The sequence below is a fragment of the Papio anubis genome, chromosome 8 (assembly GCF_008728515.1).
Source record: "Papio anubis isolate 15944 chromosome 8, Panubis1.0, whole genome shotgun sequence".
Lineage (NCBI taxonomy): Eukaryota > Metazoa > Chordata > Mammalia > Primates > Cercopithecidae > Papio > Papio anubis.
Window position 1 is genome coordinate 133373287 of NC_044983.1, and position 21130 is coordinate 133394416.

The following is a 21130-nucleotide window of genomic DNA, read 5'->3' on the forward strand; positions in this document are numbered from 1 at the left end:
AGTTTACTGGGGGGCAACCAGGGAATTCTCTTGTGTTATAGAAAACCCTACATTACTGTGTTATAAAAAATTAAACCACAACAGCAACACTGCTCTCCAGTTGATACTCAGCATGTGTTAAACTTGTTTGTACCAAAGCACATGTCTGAGTTTCATTAGAACCTGCAGGTCCTCTGCGGGGAGCACACCCCACTTCCTAATCAGGCTTCACAGCAGGGGTCCTCAGTAACTGCTCCAACTCCCTTCTCCAGCCTGCATCCTCTCCAGCCTGCCCTGCATCCTCACCTGAGCTCCACCTAGGTGGGCCCCAAGTGACCATGCTGCTTCAGGCTGGTGGGCCCTTACCCTGGGCTTTGCATGGCTGTTCCCTCTGCCCTGAGGGTCCTTCCCTGACTGGTGTCTGACACCCTCCCACTCTTTCAGGGCAACGTCCCAGGCTCCATCCCTGCCTCCCCAGGCAAGATAAGGTGCCCGGTCCTCCTTGCTCCCGCAGCCCCTCACCTCTCGCTCCCTGGTTCCAGTACTGACCACATCAGCAGTGTCCACCTTATCTGTGAACACTATCTCTCATTGAGCTGCAAGCGAGTCCTGCCTGGTGTCTTCCACCTTTGTATACCCAGTGAATAATCGAGTAGTCAGCACACAGTAGATGCTAAGTAAACGTTTATAAGAATCGCATAAAGAGTCATCCATATCACTCCACTACTGCAGAACTCTGTGTCTTCAAATTGCTTTAAATCACCCAAAACACTTTCCAGCCTTCCCAGCCCCACCACTGGCAGGAATGGGGAGACCAGGAGGTGGCGATGTTCTACCTCTAAACAGTGCTGCTGACTCAGCTTGCTCTGCAGGGATTTTTGGGAAGCGGGTGCTGTTTCTTCCACTCCCACAGCCGGGCCAGATCTTTAGCAAACCAAGGAGTAGGCAGAAACACACACCCATTCACCCTTTCCACCCTCTTCATGCAGCCACATCCCTGCAGTGGTTGGCTAATTTAGTTGCTTTGTATAAAATAAAGCCTGTGGCAACACAGTCACTCAAAACCAAGAGCTGGTAGCCCTGCAGCTTGGGGCACTGCCCTAGAAAAGGAAGGCAACTAGTTGACCTTTCATAAAATATACTTGATCAAGTCATTGGCAGCCTGCATCCTAACCCCTGAATCTCCCACCAGAACCACTGTGGGAAACAGATAAGATAGCATTGCAATGGAATGCAGGTGGCCTTGCATTCAGGCCCTGGGCCCATCCCTTAGTGATTTGTGGACTTTAAGGAAGCCACATTTCTCTGTGTCCACTTAAAGTAAAATGATTGGGGATACTTGAGTACCTCCCTCCTTGTACTCCCAGGGCTGCAGCAAGGATAGAGCCTGGTGAACCACAGGTAGGGAGCCAGCATTCCCTAGGCCGGGTATGTTGGTATTGTCATTGTTGTAGTGACTGCAATTAACCTTAATCACCATTTCCTGCCTCAAGATTCACGGCCTTTCCTTGTATGGTATTGTGATAGAAGGAAATTAAAATTTCTTATCCCCAAACATATTTCTTTGACATATTTTGAAAAAGCTGCTGCTTGGCCACCAGGCAGAAGTGACCTAACAAAACTGCCTTAAGTGGGGAAAATTCGTATCTGCAGAGAATCTCCATTAATGAAGCCAGGTCCCCTCCCTTTTCCATGCCTTTCCCAAGATCCAGGAGGGATGGAGAGTTCCACACCTTTAAAAGTCTGAAAAGGAACACGTACCACCTATTCTCTGTGAGGGAGACTTCATCTACACAACAAGGCCACCTTGGCTGGCCAAGCCTCTTCTCTCCCTCCCATAACCTGCTTTGCCAGAATCTAAGCCTCCATCTTTCTGTAACCTTAAGGTGTTGTGTAAGTTTCTGTAACTCACTGGGAAACTGGGTCTTTAGGGGGCCAAGAGCCTACAGCCCACATAAATACACATACATATATATCTCTCTCCACAGTTTCTGTCACAGAGCTTCTATTAATAAAACCCTTGACATTTCTGAAGCCACAGGAACATCTTTTGTTATTCATAAATTCCTTTCGAACATATGCTAATTGAGCCTGTACTCATGAGGTGACTCTTGACAGACCTTTAGATCGCTTTAGGGTAGAGACTGTTTGCCAGCAAGACCAATCCATGATTGGAGAGTTGGGAGTTTGAGCCCTGCCCCTGACCTCTGGAGAAAGGAGAGGGGCTGGGGACTGAGCTAATCAACAATGGCCAATGATTTAATCAATAGTGTCTAATGTCAGGGAACCTCCATGAAAACCTTTAAGGGATGGGTCTTAGAGACGTTCTAGGTTAGTGAACATCTTCACCTGCTAGAAGGATGGGGTACAGGTGAGGACACCTTCACCTGCTAGGAGGATGGTGTACAGGAGAGGACGCTTTCACTTGCTAGGAGGATGGTGTACAGGTGAGGACGCCTTCACCTGCCAGGAGGATGGTGTACAGGTGAGGACGCCTTCACATGCCAGGAGGATGGTGTACAGGTGAGGACGCCTTCACCTGCCAGGAGGATGGTATACAGGTGAGGATGCCTTCACCTGCTAGGAGGAACTCTACAGGTGAGAGGTCCCTGCACTTGGGTTCCTTGCAAACCTCACTCCGTGAAACTCTTCATCTGGCTGTGCATCTGCACTCTTTGCAATATTCTTTATCATAGAACAGGTACAGTAAGAAAAGTGCTTCCTGAGTTCTCTGAGTCATTCAACAAGTTATTAACCTAGAGGAGGGCATCATGGGAACCCCTGATGTAAAGCTGATTGGTCAGAAGTACTGCAGGCCCAGGACTCACAACTTGCACCTCAAGTGAGGCCTGTCTTGTGGGGCTGCACCCCTAACCTGTGGGATCTGATGCTGAACCCAGGTAGACAGGATTGGGTTTGAATTGGATCACTAGACATCCTGCTTATGTCAGAGAGCTGGCAAGGTTGTTGGTGTGAGGAAAACCTCCATGCATTTGGTGTCAAAGTGTCTGTGGATACAGACAAATCCTAGTAGTTCCTTTCTCTACACAACTTGTCAGACTCCTTCCTCATAGCTCTCTGTGACTTGGGAATGTGTTTCAGCTCCATGGTGCCTGGGGCACACAGGCCTGTTCACTATTAGCCTGGGATCTCTCCCCAGAACCTCAGTCACCCCATGCCCTCTGCCTTCCTGCAGCCCTGCCCACTGTTCACAAGCACAGCCTTGCACCTCATGCCTTGCTGCTTCCAGGTTCCATCTACTGCCTTTGTGCAAACAGAAAAGAGGCTCCGTATTCTCTCCAGACTTGGCTCCAACTTAGCCTCCTCTCTCAGGTCCACTGGAGTCAGCCTTGTCCTGGGTAGAATTAGTGACACATCAACCTGGGATCCCTCTACCACATATTGATAGGGACAGAAGACAGGAAAATTCTGGACAGAAGAGGGAAGGTCCTGGCAAGGGCCCCACCCTCAGGCCTGGAACTGTGGCCCAAAGTAAGAACATGCATTTCTATTTTCCTGCTCAAATGTTGCCTTTTCAAAACATCCATGGCCAACCCCACCCCCCATCCTGTGCCCATAAAAGCCACAGGCTATGCCAACAGAGGAGAAGAGGAGAAGCAGCTGGGTGCCTCCCCAGAGACTACGGCTGCACACTGGAGAGAAGCAGCTTGACTTCAGAAGGATGGCTTGACAGCGTTGCTTCACAAAGGCATCTGGCTGGGGATGGCCAAACTCTGAGGGAAGATTATCTTCCCGCTCCACACCCTTTCCAGCTCCCCTTCCCACTGAGAGCCACTTTCATCAGCAATACAAGCCTCCACATTCACCACCCTTCAATTCATTCACCATCCTTCAATCACTTCAACCTGAGTTTTCCCGGATGCCAAACAAGAGCTCGCGTACCACAGGTGTGGATGCAAAGGGCTGTCACACTGACTGTCTGCCCTCATTGGCGGAAAGCAGCCACCTCATGCGAAAAAGCGAAAAAGTGTTAACTGAGCTGGGCCGGGCAGGGCGGCTCGCTTCTGTAATCCCAGCACTTTGGGAGGCTGAGGCAGGTGGATCACAAGGTCAGGAAATCAAGACCATCCTGGCTAACACGGTGAAACCCCATCTCTACTAAAAATACAAAAAATTAGCTGGGCGTGGTGGTGGGCACCTGTAGTCCCAGCTACTCAGGAGGCTGAGGCAGGAGAATGGCGTGAACCTGGGAGGTGGAGCTTGCAGCGAGCCGAGATCGCGCCACTGCACTCCAGCCTGGGCGACAGAGTGAGACTCCGTCTCAAAAAAAAAAAAAAAAAAAAAAGTGTTAACTGAGCTGTTAACACACTTAAGCCATCCGCACATGGCAAAGCTAAAAGAGCGCTGACTGTAACACTCCTTCTGGGACTTTGGGGGTCATGGGTACTCCCCTCTAGATGCTGCTGTGAGGCCCACATGGACTTTTGCCCCTATGAGCATCCCAAAGCACTTGCCCTGGCTCCTGTACCTGCTCACCTCCTGTGAGGGGTTCAGCTCAATGGGTTTGAGTGAGTGGAGTTTGCCCCTGCTGGTGCCGAAGCAGCCAGCTAGCTCCAGTGCCTACCTCCAGTTCCTGCCTACAAAGGGGTCAGGGAAAATGTCCTGCTTCAATACAGTATCTGTATCCATTGTGGAGTCCTCATAAGGTAACATAAGTAAGCAACAACAAGGAAGGGGTCCCAGATGCGGGAGAACAATTTTTTTGAGACATGGCTGATCACAGACAACCTGCTGGCACAACATCCTTTTCCCAAATACCTTGTTCTGCACATGGCCCCAGTAGCACAACCTTATCTGCAAGGAGCCCTTCCAGCAGGACCCTTTAAAACTTCCCTCCAGTCTCTGACTCTTTGCAGACAGCCCCTTGTCTGCTCTGCTGCCTGTGGTACCCTTGCAACTTATCTTCGTACCTTCGTACTTCAATAAATCTGCCTTTCTTTACCTATGACTGTCTTGGTAAATTCTCTTAGCACCTGCAATGCCAGCTCCAGCCAATTACAACCGCGATGGCCACATCCACAACCCTCACCACTATAAATCAAAAATAAAATTCTGAGCCCCCAAACTAACTGAATGGACCCCACCTCTTGGTCAGGGGCATTCAAATGCAAACCTGAAGCACTAGTCAGGCTGTGATAGAAATGGTTGGCTGGGCATGCCTCATTATACCTTTCTCCCTTTGGAATTCTGGCACAGCTGACCAGCAAATTATAATGTTAAAATAGAGGACTTAAGACTGACAAAACAGACTACTTGTAGCAAGAAAATACCGACACAACAGACAGCAGCCCTGAAAGAAACTGAAGTATTTTACTCTAAAATATAGTTATTTAACATATTTTGGAATGACCCTGCAAAGCTGCCTCTCTAAGAGAAAATCTACATTGTTAGAGAATCTCCTTCCCTTTATGTTTTTGTTGTTGTTGTTGTTGTTGTTCTGATGTGGGAGAGAATTAACTAAGAGTCTGGCACCTTGTTTTTAAATTATTATTATACTTTTAAGTTCTAGGGTACATGTGCACAACGTGTAGGTTTGTTACATATATATACATGTGCCATGTTGGTGTGCTGCACCCATTAACTCGCCATTTACATTAGGTATGTCTCCTAATGCTATCCCCCACCCTCACCCCTCCCCACAATAGGCCCTGTGTGTGATGTTCCCCTTCCTGTGTCCAAGTGATCTCATTGTTTAATTCCCACCGGCTGGCACCTTTTTAAGTCTGATAAGAAACATTTACCATCTATTCTCTCTGAAGTCTGCTATCCAAAGGCCTTCATCTGCATAATAAGAACTTGGTCTCATCAAACCCTTATCTTAACCCAGACTCCCTTGTATTGATTCCAGGTCTTTAGATAACCTCTTTCAACCAATTGTCAATCAGAAAATCTTTGAATCTACCTATGATCTGGAAGCCTCACCGCCCCCAGCCTTCAGTTGCCCCACCTTTTTGGACCAAACCAATGCAGATCTTACATTTATTGACTGATGTCTTAAGCCTCCCTAAAATGCATAAAACCAAGCTATAGCCTGTCCACCCTGGGCACATGTTCTCAGGATCTTCTGGGGCTGTGTCATGAGCCATGGTCACTCATATTTGGCTCAGAATAAATCTCAAATATTTCATGGAGTTTGACTCTTTTCGTCAACACCAGGCCCATGGAATAGGATGAACAATGACAAGGACAGCAGTGACATTCATGGCGGCATTTTGCCCCAAGCTCTGTTCTGAGCATTGTGTACCTGTGACCCCACTTCATTCTCCTATGGCCTGCCCAATGCTGGACAGCCAGCTGGCTGATTCAGGACTGTGCCCTGCAGTCTGGGCAGAAGCCTTTACCCACTACTTTTGAGGTGATGCATGACACAGGACAATGGCACACACAGGTCCATTGGCTCAGTAAATGAACATACTGAGTCCAAGCTCCTTTTGCAGATAGGCCAATAGCCTCAGGGGTGTGACATTAGTGGCTCCAGGGTCAGTCACTTCCTCACCTTTGCTACCGTTCATCCACTCATTCTAGCATTTATTCAGAGCTTCTAGGTGCCAGGAGCCCTTCTAAGCAGTATAAGTTCCAGAGTAAAAAGATCACCTCCCTAGGCTATGTGCTGCATGAGCAATGGGTCACCACTGAGTCCCCATGGCTGAGACCTGAAGAGCACTGGATCTGAGAAGCACTGGGGGTTGGGGAAATGTTTGTGAAATTTAAAACTCTCATGGGCCAAAAGATGGATGGCAGTTGTTCCCAGGAAAACGTTGGTCCTTTTTGCCATGAAGACAAAAGGAACCTGGACATTTAACCATATTCCCTGCCAAAGGCATGAGTATCACCAAACTCTACTTTATGACCACAAAAAATGACAAGCCAAAGCTCCCATCATTTGATAAATACTTGCACTAGACCTGATGGTTTTCATTTTCTGCATTTACTGCACAGGGCCAGACCTCGTGGACACTATCTCTATTCCCTGCACCGATGCTGCCTCCTGGGCTTGCATCACACTGGGGAGGGCTCAGCGTCACAGGGACCAGCAGCCTAACCCTGTTCTGCCAGCACTGTGACTCTGGTCAGTGTGTGAGTCAGCCCTGTTTCTTCGCCCACTGAAAAGAATGTGATGGCTTATCTTATAGAATTATTTTATCAATTGCATGAGAAAATTCACACAATGTAGCCAGGCAACCAGCCAGTGTGCCAGGCTTATTGGCTAAGAGAAAAAGACATCAATGAAACCACCATTGCAAAATTATAACTGAGATGGTGAAAGAGACCTGAACTAACCACTTCCTTCTTGATTCTAACCTCTAAGCTGTCCTTGTTCATTCCTGGGCATAGGCCAAACACACTTTGGGAGGAACTTAGCGTATAGTTTGAAACAAAGATAGCAGCCCTTTCCCAAAACAAACCCCCTTCTTGCCTGGTGAACTAGACTGCTTTTGTAAGACTAACAAATAAGGCAAAAACCTAGAAATTATGGTTTAGGAGTCATGCAACTTGAGGCTACAAGATTCTGACCCTCTTCAAATTGCTTCTATGGAATAATATCACTATTGTAAAACCTAAGATATTTTGCAGACCCTGCACTTGATGGATCAGTTGGCATCACCCAGACTGATAAACTTGCTCATCTGGTCTTGTGGTCCCCACCCAGGAACTAACTCAGTGCAAGAGGACAGTTGGACTCATCCCCAACCCAACCAGTCAGCACTCCTGACTCACTGGCCCCTACTCAGCAAATTATTCTTAAAAACTCAGATCCCCAAATGCCTGGGGAGACTGATATGAGTAATAATAAAACTCAGGTCTTCTGTATAGCTGGCTCTGTGTGAATTACTCTTTCTCTATTGCTATTCCCCTGTCTTGATAACGGAGCTCTGTCTAGGCAGTGGGTAAAGTGAACCCATTGGGTGGTTGCATCAGTGAAAACAGATTGATTTTTATCCCCATATTACGGATAAGAACATCAAGGTTCATGAAGATTAAGCAACTTGCCTAAAGTCACAAGTGAGTAGGTAGAGAATTCAAAGCCATGTCCCCCTGGCTCTGATGTGCATAATCTTTGCAATACAGGATTCCCCACCACTACCACCCACTAGCCACCACGCACCATCATGTGACATATAAGGAGAAAGCAGGCAGTGGTCCCTGCCTGCTCTCACAACCGCAGTGCAGCAGCAAGCCCTGTCCGGTGACCTAGCTGGGACTCCGGAGGCAGAAGGCCTGCTGCGTGTGAGCACTGATTCCTCCCACCACTTACCAGGTGACTTTGGACAAGTGCTTTGGTAATGGTGAAATCTCAGGGGCTATAGAAAGATTAAAGGGGATTTTATTGACAAGCACTTAGAACTGTGCCAGGCTGAGAATCCCTGCTGATTAAATATAAGTCGGTGATGCTGGTGCTATGGTGATCCCGGACTAGGGAAGAGAAGCTCCTGGAAACCTGAACATAACAGGCACAGAGACCAACACAGAGAACCTGCAGGCCACACCCAGAAGGAAAGAGAGTGGGCGTATTGACAAATAGTCAAATAGTCACGAATCAGCTCTTCAGCCTGATCTCATGATGGGAAATGGAAAAGCTGAATTGGAGAGCTGCCTGTTCCTGTGTTCCTTGTTGTTTCAATTGCTAAAACTAAATTTCTGATAATTTACAGAGTAAAGCATCCCCTTGGGATGCTGAGTTGCACCTCCACAGGTACGTGGCTCTGGCCAGGCCCTCAGGGGATGTAGCCTGAGGCAGCCCGAGCCAGCCCTGGAAGGAGAGGCCATCTCACCAGAGAAGAGCAGACCCCTTAGGAGGGTCCTTGCTTGAGCTCTCTAGTGGTCCTCTCGGAACAAACCTACTATGTAGATGAGGAATCCCAGGCCCCAAAGGGTGAACCCATTTTCTCAGGTCCCACAGCTGCTCCAAGGAGAAGCTCAGAGCCTGGATTTAAACCCAGGCCAGCATGGCTTTGAAGCTTCTGGTCCCTGCCTAACGCAGTGGGTGCATTGAGGCTCACTCGGGGAAGGATGAGAGCTGTAGCCATCTGGAGCCCAGGGCCTCCTGTCTACCCAGCTGCCCACTCAGACACACATCATCAATACTGCATCAGAGTCGGAGCATATGAGCCCCCAAGTGTGGACATTAGGTCTTTGACTCATCTCAGTGGCTCTTACACACTCTCCAAATGGACTCCTGTGTTGCCTTCCTACAGTCTGCTGATGCTGTATTTAGGATAATCAGTGCTTGGCATGTGTTTCCCTGTTATTGCTACAAGCCAAGCCCCACCCCTTCTCCCAGGCTGCCGTCCAATGGCCCCTCCCCGAAGACCCTCCAGCTCTAAGCTCCCAACACCCTCTTCGGTCTCTGCCTCCGCATTCTGCCCTCTCCAGGGATCTCCTCTGCATCCACTGTGAGAATGGATTTTACGAACTTTCTAACATGCTCTAAAGCAGGGGTTCTCAACCCTGGCTGCACATAATATTCATCTGGGGAGCTTTGAATAAAAACACAGTATCGAACTCCAATCCCAGATCTTCTGTTTCAGCCAGTTTGGGCATCCAGGCTCAGGCAAAGATGCATCGTTAAAGTTCCAAGGATGATTCTAATGTATAGCCAGGGTTGAAAAACACTGGTTTAACAGACAGAGATGCCGGTTTGGGGATGAGAGTTTGAGTCCTACTTCTAGTACTAATTAGCTGTGTTAGTCACCCTGGTATAGACTTCTTTCCAACCTTAATTTGCCTGTTCTTCATATAGAAATAAGAGTACTCACCCAGATATCCAACACAAGGGGGATGTAAAAGTGTTCCAGAGACAGTAAATAGCAGCAGCATGCATTTGTCAAATATTTATTCAGCCTTTACTCTTAATGCACGCTTGATGAGGTTTTTTTTTGGCAAATGCACGTGACTGTTTTCATTGTCATCACTGTTTTCATGTCATCTAGCATCCCTGCCATGTCTGAGGCCATCTGTGCACAGGTACAAGATTCTGTCATCCACAGTGAGAAGCACTGAGTTACTAGTCAACAAATGTTTGTTCAATGGATGGGTAATGGACAAATACATATGTGTAGTCTAAGCTTCAGGGAAACAAAAATCTGTGAACATGTTTAGTTTTTCCAAAATATCTAACAAGGCACATACTTATAGAACACAGTGATGTAGGGTAACAGAATGTAAGAATATTTCTCCAGCTTGGTATCTAGAGTGAAGTCACAAGTGGTGTCTTTTCACTTCTGTTTTATATAGCAAGCGAGCAACTGCATTTGTCTTGCAAAACGACTGCCATTCATTCAGACCCCAGCGCCAGCTCTCCAATTACCTGCAGCTCTGAGCACAGCTGAGAAAGTGTTTCTTCAACAGCAAGGGCCTCTAGAAAGAAAAAATAAACTGTATGATTCAATGAACACATAGTGAAACGCAGCAGTTGCTATTAAATGAAAAAGCAAAAGTTTCACATTGGCATTAAAGTCACAGAGACCAACACATTGCTGAGGACCTTCTGTCTATTCTAACTGCCTAATGGAATTGTGCTTATCAGGAGAATAAACCTGATTGGAGCCATGAACTGAGTACTAGATAAAAGCCAATATCACCCCATGCACACAGTTATGAGAAGCAGCATGTCCCAAATTCATACAACACTTGTGTAGCCCGGAGAGATTCCACATTTATTTCTATTTTTGCAGGTCCACACAGACACACACACACACACACACACACAGAGAGAGAGAGAGAGAGAGAGAGAGAGAGAGAGAGAGACATCTGTGCATCATATATGGAACATGGATTTGAATCTCTATCTTAAAGATAAAATATCAGAAGCCCTGAGAACCTCCTGCTCAACCCTACCGGCTCTGATACTGAAGAACGTGGCCATCTTATTAACAGAAACCAGGTGGCCTCTGGCCATTTGTTTTCATGGTCACAGTTGTGACCGGGTTTGAACTCTCCTCTGGTTCCATGATGCTGTGGTCAGTCATTTGTACACGGCTCTGGCATGGATTTTAATTAAAGCATGCTTGCCTAGGTGAGTGGAAACCATCTCTTAGCAACTTACGGTCTTGCTGATGACCTAATTAGTAGCTACCTCTCTACTTCACCACTGAACTCAGGTCCCTGAACTCCACAAGGCAAAATGAACTTCTGATACACTATTCATGGCTATGTATTCTCAGTGTCTAGCACAGAATCTGACACAGAGTACACGTCCAGTAAAATATGATGAGGGTGTGAACGAACAAATAAATTCAGCTCCTTTGAATGAAATATAATATTAAAAGTTATATCAGGAATCCAACAGCTACTGAAAAATCTCCATTTTTTCATTTGAGCTATATAAAGTCCCTGTGATTCTGTACATGTCTTTCCTGCACGCATAAGATTTGAACTTGAAAAAAATTCGATGATTGCATGATTCAAAGAGTAGTGCCTGAGTACAGGATTTGTCTAAGATGTGAGAGCTGATAAAGCTTATGGTAAGAAGGCTCCGGATTCAGTTCAACAACTGTAACCTTGTACCTACTCCTTTACTCTACATACCGGAGAGAGTGCAGCAGGGATCTGAGGGGAATCAGCTCTCAAAGACCTCAGTCTTGCTGGGAAGCAAAATATGCAAATACATCTTTTTTACGTGATGATTTCAGTGCAGCAACAAACAATGAACAAGGCCATCGACCCAGCCAAAACCACAGTTATCTCAGCAGTTGGGGTCTGGGGTAAAGATAGGGAAGTCAAGGTACCCAGCAGGGTTCTGATGTTGAAATGGGTGTTATCGTTGAAAAGCAGGCTGAGTCAAGCCTGTAATCCCAGCACTTTGGGAGGCCGAGACGGGCGGATCACGAGGTCAGGAGATGGAGACCATCCTGGCTAACACGGTGAAACCCCATCTCTACTAAAAAACAAATACAAAAAACTAGCCCGGCGAGGTGGTGGGCGCCTGTAGTCCCAGCTACTCCGGAGGCTGAGGCAGGAGAATGGCATAAACCCGGGAGGCGGAGCTTGCAGTGAGCTGAGATCTGGCCACTGCACTCCAGCCTGGGCGACGGAGCGAGACCCCATCTCAAAAAGCAAAAAAACAAAAGAACAAAAGTAGGCTGAGGACTTGGCCTCTGTTCTAGAGGCAATGAGGCCTTATTGGAGAACTTTGAGCAGAACCAGGACGTATCACCTGTTGTTACTGAGTGTGACATGATACAGAGGACCCTGCCCCAAGGGATCAGCACAGGATCCCTGAGTTCCTGTCATGGATCTGCCACACATCACTGTGTGATGCTGAGCAACCCTTTTACCTCTCTGAGTTTCAGGACCACCGTCTGTCAATCAACAGAGATTCAAGCTCACTGATTTCCATGATGTCTCATCTTTGGAAAATCCACGTGCAAAAGTCAGCTGATCCCAAGATAACCAAATGTCATGGATACTAAGAAGTTTCTATAATCATCCAGATCAAGCATATATAGATGCATGTGTGTGTGTGTGTGTGTGTGTGTGTATGTGTATATATATAGTTCTTTATGAGGATTGTTTTACACTCTTGTAAGTTACAATTCCATAATTACAGCTTAATTAAGAAAAGGCTATAAACTAGCATTTTCCTCTAGAAAGCAACCTAAAATTAAGCAGTGGGGTGGCAGGTGTGTAATAGGTAATAGATGTCTAGCAGATGAATGCGTGAGTGCATGAATGTGCCTTAAAGAGCATGTGTCTTCTTTTACTGTATTTGCATTTCCCAGATCCTCTCCTGCTAGAACAATGAAAATCACAGCCTAAACCTACCTGGACCAGTGTTATTCCTGTGACATTTACAAAAGCATGCCAGCTTTTCCCCATCCCTTGTCTGGAGGAGGCACATGAGCTGCTGGGATGGGCTTGCCCCTGTCCTGGGCCCTTACCCAGCTCCGTGTGTGGCAGCTCTGGGATGTCCCGCATGATCACCAGGAAGTGGAGACGGAGTCCCCGGTAAGCGTGGAGGAGCAACAGGCACAGGTCTCGGTGCCACTTGTGTGCGTGCTGCATGCAGTTCTCGGAGGTGATGTAGAAGCTTCCCTACGGAGTGAAACAGAAACAGAGGTTGAGGCATGTTGCACCTGGCCCAGGTAGCACAGGGCCCTGATGCTCCATCTGCCCGCACCCACATCACAAAATGTTTGGAGGTTCAGGGAAGGAAGCAGACCCCATCTTGAGTAAAACTGGAACATGGTTGAAGATTCCAAGAAAAAGAGAGTCCTGAGCTGGAATCGCTTCTTTATCCCTCCAGGTAAGAAAACACTGAAATCCGCCACACCTTTGTCTTATATTCAGATTGAAATAATAAAATAGCAACAATAATCGCAATAATAATAAATGATCATGAAGGTGATGAGGACACTGGCCTCACAGGTTTGAGACAACTGAGTGGCCCCACTTACAAGCTGATATGGTTTGGCTCTGTGTCCCCACTCAAGTCTCATCTTGAATTGTAATAATCCCCACGTGTCATGGGAGGGACCCAGTGGGAGGTAATTGAGTCATGGGGGCGGGTTTTTCCCATGCTGTTCTTATGACAGTGAATAAGTCTCATGAGATCTGATGGTTTTATAAAGGGCAGTTCCCCTGAAAATGCTCTCTTGCCTGTCGTCATGTAAGACATGACTTTGCTCCTCCTTCACCTTCTGCCGTAATTGTGAAGCCTCCCCAGCCATGTGGAACTGTGAGTCCATTAAACCTCTTTCCTTTATAAATGACCCAGCCTTGGGTATGTCTTTATTAGCAGCCTGAGAACGGACTAATACACAAACCTCCTTTCCCCACCACTGCAGGGTACACTATAGAGGCCATGGGACAGGTGGCTGTGGGCTCCTTTTCAGAGAGAGAGAAGAAATTTAGAAAGTCCTTTGCAGCAGGTGAGTGAGCAGTAGGTCATGCTGAAAAGGAGGAAAAGAAAGTGTCGTTGTAATATAGAATGAAGTTGTGAGGTTAAGTAACCAATGCCGAAAGCACACCTGTAAACAGCTCTGCACACACCTGTAAACAGCTCTGCATGTGAGCATGCAGTGTCACAACACTGTAACACTATATTTTGCTTGTAGAAATAGAATGGATTAAACTGGTAGAATTACAAAGTAGTTTGTCCAATGAGGAAAAGACACCTAAGTCTACAGTGCACTTGGAGACCTAGGCATGACAAAAAGGAATGAACAGGATGGTTCTTTCTTGCCAACTCAACAGAGAAGGATGTCCTGAGGTGAATTTCAAGAGAGATTTGTTCTTAGAGCAGAGAAAGGAATCGTGTGGGAAAAGGCCTGGGCACGTAGGTGGGAGTCTTGAGTAGTGTGCTGGTGCCCATCTACTGCTCACATGGCTGTGATGGGAGAAGGCAGTGGCTCTTCATGTTCCCAGGCTGCCTTGCCCGCCTGCTGGAAGAAATGCCAGGTGAGGAATTGGTGGCATTTCACCTTGGCTTTTGTGAGTGAGTCTGCACAGTCAACGACCGGAGAGCCTCCTGCCTTGCTTGGTCTCCTTTCTCCTAGCTGCCATCCAAGAGGGCTGAGTTGATCCAATGTGGGCTGAGCAAGTCTCCTGGAGTCGACACATATCTGCACATCATCTGCACTCCCAAGGGTGTTGTATAGGCAGATAATGACGGGCACTATTATACCCTCTCTAACCACCATACCACAATGATTGTCATGTGTGATGCAAGGTGCTACAAATTAGGAAACGGATAGAAGTCTCAGGCCTGCCGCCATCTACCTCTGATACTGTCTTAGGTGAGAGACTATGAGAAACCAGGAGAGGGTCACTGGGTTGTGCTCTCAGGAGCAACATCTGTGCAGCTGTAAAGCAGGACAGGTGGAGGAACTGCACTGCGTTGTCCTGCGGGTGCAACAGAGACCTCAGCTGATGCCGTGGGGAATGCTGGGCCTGCAGAGTTACCCGGCCTTGGGGCAAGGACCAGGTCTTTGTACCCGTTCACTGATCAGTACTTGGTGTGGGTTACCCTATGTATTAGTTCGCTTTCACAGTGCTATAAAGAAATACCTGAGACTGGGTAATTTATAAAGGAAAGGCGTTTAATTGACTCACAGTTCCCCATGGCTGGGGAGGCCTCAGGAAACTTACAGTCATGAAGGAAGAGGAAGCAGGCACATCTTACAAGGCATGAGGAGAGAGAAATGCAAAGGAGGAACTTCCAAACACTTATGAAACCATAAGATCTCATGAGAACTTACTCACTATCATGAGAACAGCAGCGGGAAAACTGCCCCAATGATCCACTCACCTCCTCGCTCAACATGTGGGGATTACAGGTTCTTCCCCTGACACATGGGAATTACAGTTCGAGATCAGATGTGGGTTGGGACACAGAGTCAAACCATATCACCCTAGCAGGGAAGTGTGACCTTGGAGGAGCAGCTCTCTCCGGAGAGGGCAGTCTCCATACTTAGCCAATTGCTGTTGGCCACCAACATTCCCAGCAGTGTGAAGAGCGAATGGCTCAGGTCTGAAGGTAGGGCTGGACATCACACCACAGAGTACAGGAGAGAGACCCTCTGCAGAACTTTACCTTCCATGGCTCGCATTTCTCAGCTCTGAAACCTGGTCTTGCATTAAAAGCTTGTTAAATTCTTTCTGATTTGAACTTAAGACATTCAGCAAGTTTTGGAATCAGAAGACTTGTCCATTTTAGAACCAGAAAACTCAACCAACTGCCCTGTCTGCGTTCAGGGTAACCCATGTATTCACATTTCTCAACTTTCCTATTATATTAAGGTTTAACACGGAGAAGCCAGTAGGGCTGTAGAAAGTCGAGGAGAGCTTGTATGCAGCATGGAGCACATCAGACCAGCCAGATCTGTGGAGCAGGAAAGAAGTCACTGCTTATGAAGCATCTAGATAGTCCTATTGTACTTTATCTCCTTTGATCTTCAGCAAGCACCATGAAAGGCAGACACTCTCATTTTGATTTTCAAAGTAGAATATAAATATGGTGAAACAAAACCCTACCAATATCATCAAAGTAAACACAACATGAAGTGTCCCATTCCCCATAGTCTAATAATTTTTTTTCTTGTGGATTATTCTGGAATACTGCCCATCTGTGCTCTTGTATATGTATACATACTACGTGTGTGTATGTCTTGAAAACATGCACAGACACACTTATAAGTTGGAGAATGCTCTGGACATTTCTCTGTTGCTTTGCTTTTATCACCAAACATTGGAATTCGTTCTGATCAGATCAAACAATAATAATAGAAACTCTTATTTCCATTTCATAGATCAAAAGACTATGGCTCAAAGAACTGAGTGACATGTGCAAGGTCACTCTGCTTGCCAGCAGAAGAAATGCTTCTCAGGATTCAGGGCTGAAGCGAGGTTGTCCTTTCTTGGCATGCCACACCTGCCTCTGAAACCAGGCCTGGCAGAGAACACATGCTGGACAAAGCTCCGCTTGCTTTGACTGAGGCATTCAAGTCCTGCAGTGTCTCTGACAGCTGTGACTAAGCAGAAATGAAAGCAGAAAGGGGATTAACAAAGGCACCAAATACAGTAGTCATGAATCCCCAGTTGGCTTTAAGCAGTCCTGAGAATCCCATCTTCAGGTCCCGCTACCTGCCACAGCTCCACTGTCCCATCACCCTGGTCTCATTCTGCAAAGCTTCAGGACATATTAAAGAAGGCAAGGAATCTATGAAGTCTCTTATCAAGTTTGACTTTTAAAACTAGACACCAATGTCATAGAGATTTTTCAAGAGACACTTAAAGAAAACTTTGGGGAATCTTCACGAGGCTGATTCAGTATGATTATTAAAATAATAATAAGTCAAAATGCTAATCCAAAGAGAAATCCTGAAAAAAAAATATTTGTGGCTAGAGAGTATTATAAACAAAACAAAACAAAACAAAAATAAACCTTCCATTCTTCATAAATTGCTCAGCAGCACGACTTATTGAAAGTGTGCGATATACTGCAGAAAACCCCATTCGTCAGTCCTACAGACCTGCAGAGTCAGTGTCAGAGTGGACGGGCCGGTGTGCCTCCATTAGAATTGCACGAAGAGCATTGAAAAACCTTGCGCCATTTCCCTAGCACAAAGCAGTAACATTTTAGCAACAGTCTTCCCAGCAATCTGAAATGAAAACCTTAAATAATAAAACAAGAATGAAGCAGGCAGGCAGATCATTACATTGTGAATGAACTCGCAAATAGAAGGTCCCTGGCCTGGGCCTGTCCCACAACAGAAGCAGGACAAAAAATAGGCACCTTTCAGCTGAGCACAGTGACTCACGCCTGTAATCCCAGCACTTTGGGAGGCTGAGGCGGGCGGATCACAGCAGGTCGGGAGTTCGAGACCAGCCTTACCAACGTGGAGAAACCCCGTCTCTACTGAAAACGCAAAATTAGCCGGGAGCGGTGGTGCATGCCTGTAATCCCAGCTACTCAGGAGGCTGAGGCAGGAGAATCGCTTGAAATTGAGAGGTGGAGGTGGTTGCGGTGAGCCAAGATCATGCCATTGCACTCCAGCCTGGGCAACAAGAACGAAACTCTGTCTCAAAAAAAAAAAAAAAAAAAAAAAAAAAGGCACCTCTCCCCTTCTGAGACCGAAGTAAGTCCACTGCAAATGGGAAAATATTTGTATGGTTAAATATGGAGTCTGCAGCATGAGATACAGGGCAAACAGTCTGTTTCTTTTGTTTTGCTTGAGATAAGGCCTTGCTTTGTTGCCCAGGTTGGAGTGCAGTGGCGCAATCATGGCTCATTGCAGCCTCGACCTCCTGGGAGCAAGTGATCCTTCCACCTCAGTCTCCTGAGTAGCTGGGACTACAGGCATGTGCCATCACACTTGGCTAATGTTTTAACTTTTTTGTAGAGATGAGGTCTCACGATGTTGCCCAGGCTGGTTTTGAACTTCTGGGTTTAAGTGATCCTCTCTCCTGCGCCTCTCAGAAGTAGTGGGATTCCAGGCATGAGCTATGCCCAATTAGTCTTCGTTTTTGCTTTCCCACTTACTACCAATGTCACCTTGGGGAGGTTTCTTCCCCTCCCCACACAGCAGGTTCATCACCTGAAAAGAGGGCACAGTCCTGAAATCAGCATCAGAGGGTTGCTGTTAAGGATTAAATGAGATTATTCCAGCAAAATGCAGACTTACGTAATGCTCAAGTATAAAGTCAGTGCACATTAAGAGGAAATTTTGCTTACTTAGGACACGCTCATTGACGGCCTCGGTGAACATGTCTATGGATGCTGCAGCTTAAGATTCAACAGTGATCCACTTAGAAGCCTAAGAACGAATTTTAACTTAGTGGGGAGCTCCACAGGGACACAATTTGGTTTTGAAGGCAGAATCTGGAGTCAAACAGGCCTGTACCTCGCTCACAGTGGCACCCTCACTAGCAAGCTGCCTGAGCTAGACCTTTAACACAGGAAGTGCTAGTTTCCTAACAAGGAAAGTCAGGATAAAGTTAGTTAAAATGCTTATGGAGTGCTTGGTTTACATACAGTTTAGTACTTGATAACTGTTAGCTAAGATGTTTTACTTTCTACTTCATTTATTTCCTAACAGAGTATATACAAATCAGACATAGCTAAGCTTGTTATCAACTCTTTCCTTTTTGCAAATGTCCCTCAAATCTACATCTCTACATCTAATTCCTGCACTGGACTCTAGATCTCTATTGTCTAAACTTCCGATTGGATGGCTTGCCAAGCTGTCACAAAGCCATCTTACATGGAGCTCACCAGATCCTTCTTTTCCCTCTGGTCTTCCTTAACGGACCCCACTTTTCCCAACACCCAAGAACACAAGTTCTTCCAGATTCCAGACTTTGTTCTCACTTTGAGCATCTGTCAGAACGTCTTGATAGTTCTACCTCTAAAATTCTCTTACTTCTGCCCCAGGTTGAGCAGTCTCTATTGCTTATTGAATTATTAAACACATCCATCTAACATGTCTTGCTGTTCTGATCTTACCTTCCACCGCAGCGCCTGTCTGTGCAAGCGGGTCATATCATTATCCACCGTTTGTAAGAAAAAATTCGAATTCTTTTGTTTGCCATTCAAGGACTTTACACCTTAAAGCAGTAGTCCCCCTCCTTTTTGGCACCAAGGACTGGTTTCATGGAAGACGATTTTTTCCATGGACTGAAGTTGTGGGGGATGGTTTTGGGATGATTCAAGAGCATTACACTTACTGTGCACTTTATTTCTATCATTATTACATTGTAATATACAATTAAATAATTATACAATTCACCATAATGTAGAGTCAGTGATAGTCCTAAGCTTCCCGGAACTAGACGGTCCCATCTGGCGGTGATGGGAGACAGGGACAGACCATCAGGTGTTAGATTATCAAAAGAAGAGAGCAACCTAGATCCCTCCCATGTACAGTTCACAATAGGGTTCATGCTTGGGAATCTAATGCCACCACTGACCTGACAGGATGTAGAGCTCAGGTGGTAATGTGAGTGACAGGGAGCAGCTGTAAATACAGATGAAGCTTCACTGGTTCACCTGTCACTCACCTCCTACTATGCAGCCCGGTTCCTAACAGGCCACAGGCCAGTACCAGTCTGTGTCCCAGGTTTGGGGACTGTTGCCTTAATGCATCACATTCCCAGGTTCACCTGCTATCTCTTGTTTTCCTCCGGGACTTTTGTGGCACTTCTCTACAGGGCCTGTGCTCTTGCTGTTGGAAATTTCTTTCTGAATTAACCCTACTCGTCACCAAGACGCAGGTCAAATGTCACCTCCTCAGTGACATTCTCCAATCATCCCCTCCTCATGCATACTTCAATAGACCAATTCTTCCTGTATCTCTCATTCCAATACTCCCTGAACACTTTAGGAGTAAAAAGACTTTTTTACTTTTTAGTTTTATTTTTCAGGTTGTCTTTGAAACTGAAACAATTGGCACCTAGATTTCACTGAATACACAGAGAAAGAATGAACGAATGAGTGAGTCATAGCATCCTCTACAGGGCACCCCAATGGCATGACAGTGTAGACCTGATGTATACAGGCCTGGCCTCAAGGTCCAGCTTACCCTCACCGCCTCCTACTTTAGAATCGTGGAACATTCACACAATTCTGGGATTTGGATTAGGATTTCCTAGATTACAATAATAATGATGCTATAGAAATGTATGTCCTATAGAAATGTACTTGTTTATACTTTATATGGAATATGTATGTAACCTGATTTTAACTCAGCCTGGGATAAATACTGATAGCTTTTCAACAGGATTCAAACAGACCCATAAAAGCAAGACATATTTTTAACCGAGAAATATCAATACATTGTTTGTGTTACAATTATGGAGGAACTCATAAATGGAATTGGCTTCTAATATTCCAGAGGTTTATTGAAAAAAAGAAATTTAAGGTTTATCAGACCTCAAAATCTATAATGCTATTAACAGTCTAGTGTTCATTCTGTGTCTGCTGTGTGTCTGGTACTATTCTTAGTTCCTGGATTCCTCTTCTTGGTGATTCAGTGAGTTTTACATTATTATCCCATTTTCACTGATAACAAAACAGTGTCATCATAAAAAACAGCTAACACTTTACTATTTGACTCTTAAATGTCAGGAATTAAGTGCTTTATGTGTATTAAGCATTTAATTCTCTTGCCAATCCTATGCAATAAGCCTGAGTACTTACACCCCTTTTGGAGAGTGGAAAAGTGAACCTTAAAAGGGTAAACAATGTTTGCAGGTCTCATGGCAAGAAAGCGGCAGCTCAAGAATCCAGACATGATGTGCTGCTGGAAGACCCCCTACTTTTTCATCTCGATGCTGAACTTCCTCTCTGAACTGAGCTTCAGGCAGTTTAGATAGTTTGCCTGTGTTCACACATCTAGGAAACAGTCGAGTTGAACTTCTAACTCAGGTCAGGGCCCAGGTTTAAAAAGGAAACCAGCTTCATCAATTACAAAGAGAAGCAAAGCCTCTTCCGCCAGCTGCAGCTTTGCTGCTAACTAGCTGCGATCTGGGAAAATCGCTTACCTTTCTGGCTCTTTAATACCTTCTCTGTCAGCCACAAATTGCTGAGCTTTTAGTCAGCAATACCTAAATTATGTGTCCCTGTACTCTGCATTGTGGCGACCAGCTTTGAGTTGAACGGCAAGTATTTCTCATCAAAAATTTAAAATAT

General features: G+C 46.0%; 1 protein-coding gene across 3 annotated transcripts in view; it reads right to left on the reverse strand.

Moving 5' to 3' along the window:
- The window catches only part of FAM135B (family with sequence similarity 135 member B), a 110937-nt gene that overhangs the window by 52048 nt on the left and 37759 nt on the right, over positions 1 to 21130 (reverse strand). For all 3 annotated transcript variants that reach the window (XM_031669782.1, XM_031669781.1, XM_031669783.1), the window contains exons 2-3: positions 12882 to 13035; positions 10310 to 10359 (exon numbers count right to left, since the gene is read on the reverse strand). In XM_031669782.1, coding sequence (XP_031525642.1) covers positions 10310 to 10359; positions 12882 to 13005 — 174 coding nt within the window. In that variant the 5' untranslated portion in view covers positions 13006 to 13035. The remainder of the gene's footprint in view (positions 1 to 10309; positions 10360 to 12881; positions 13036 to 21130) is intronic.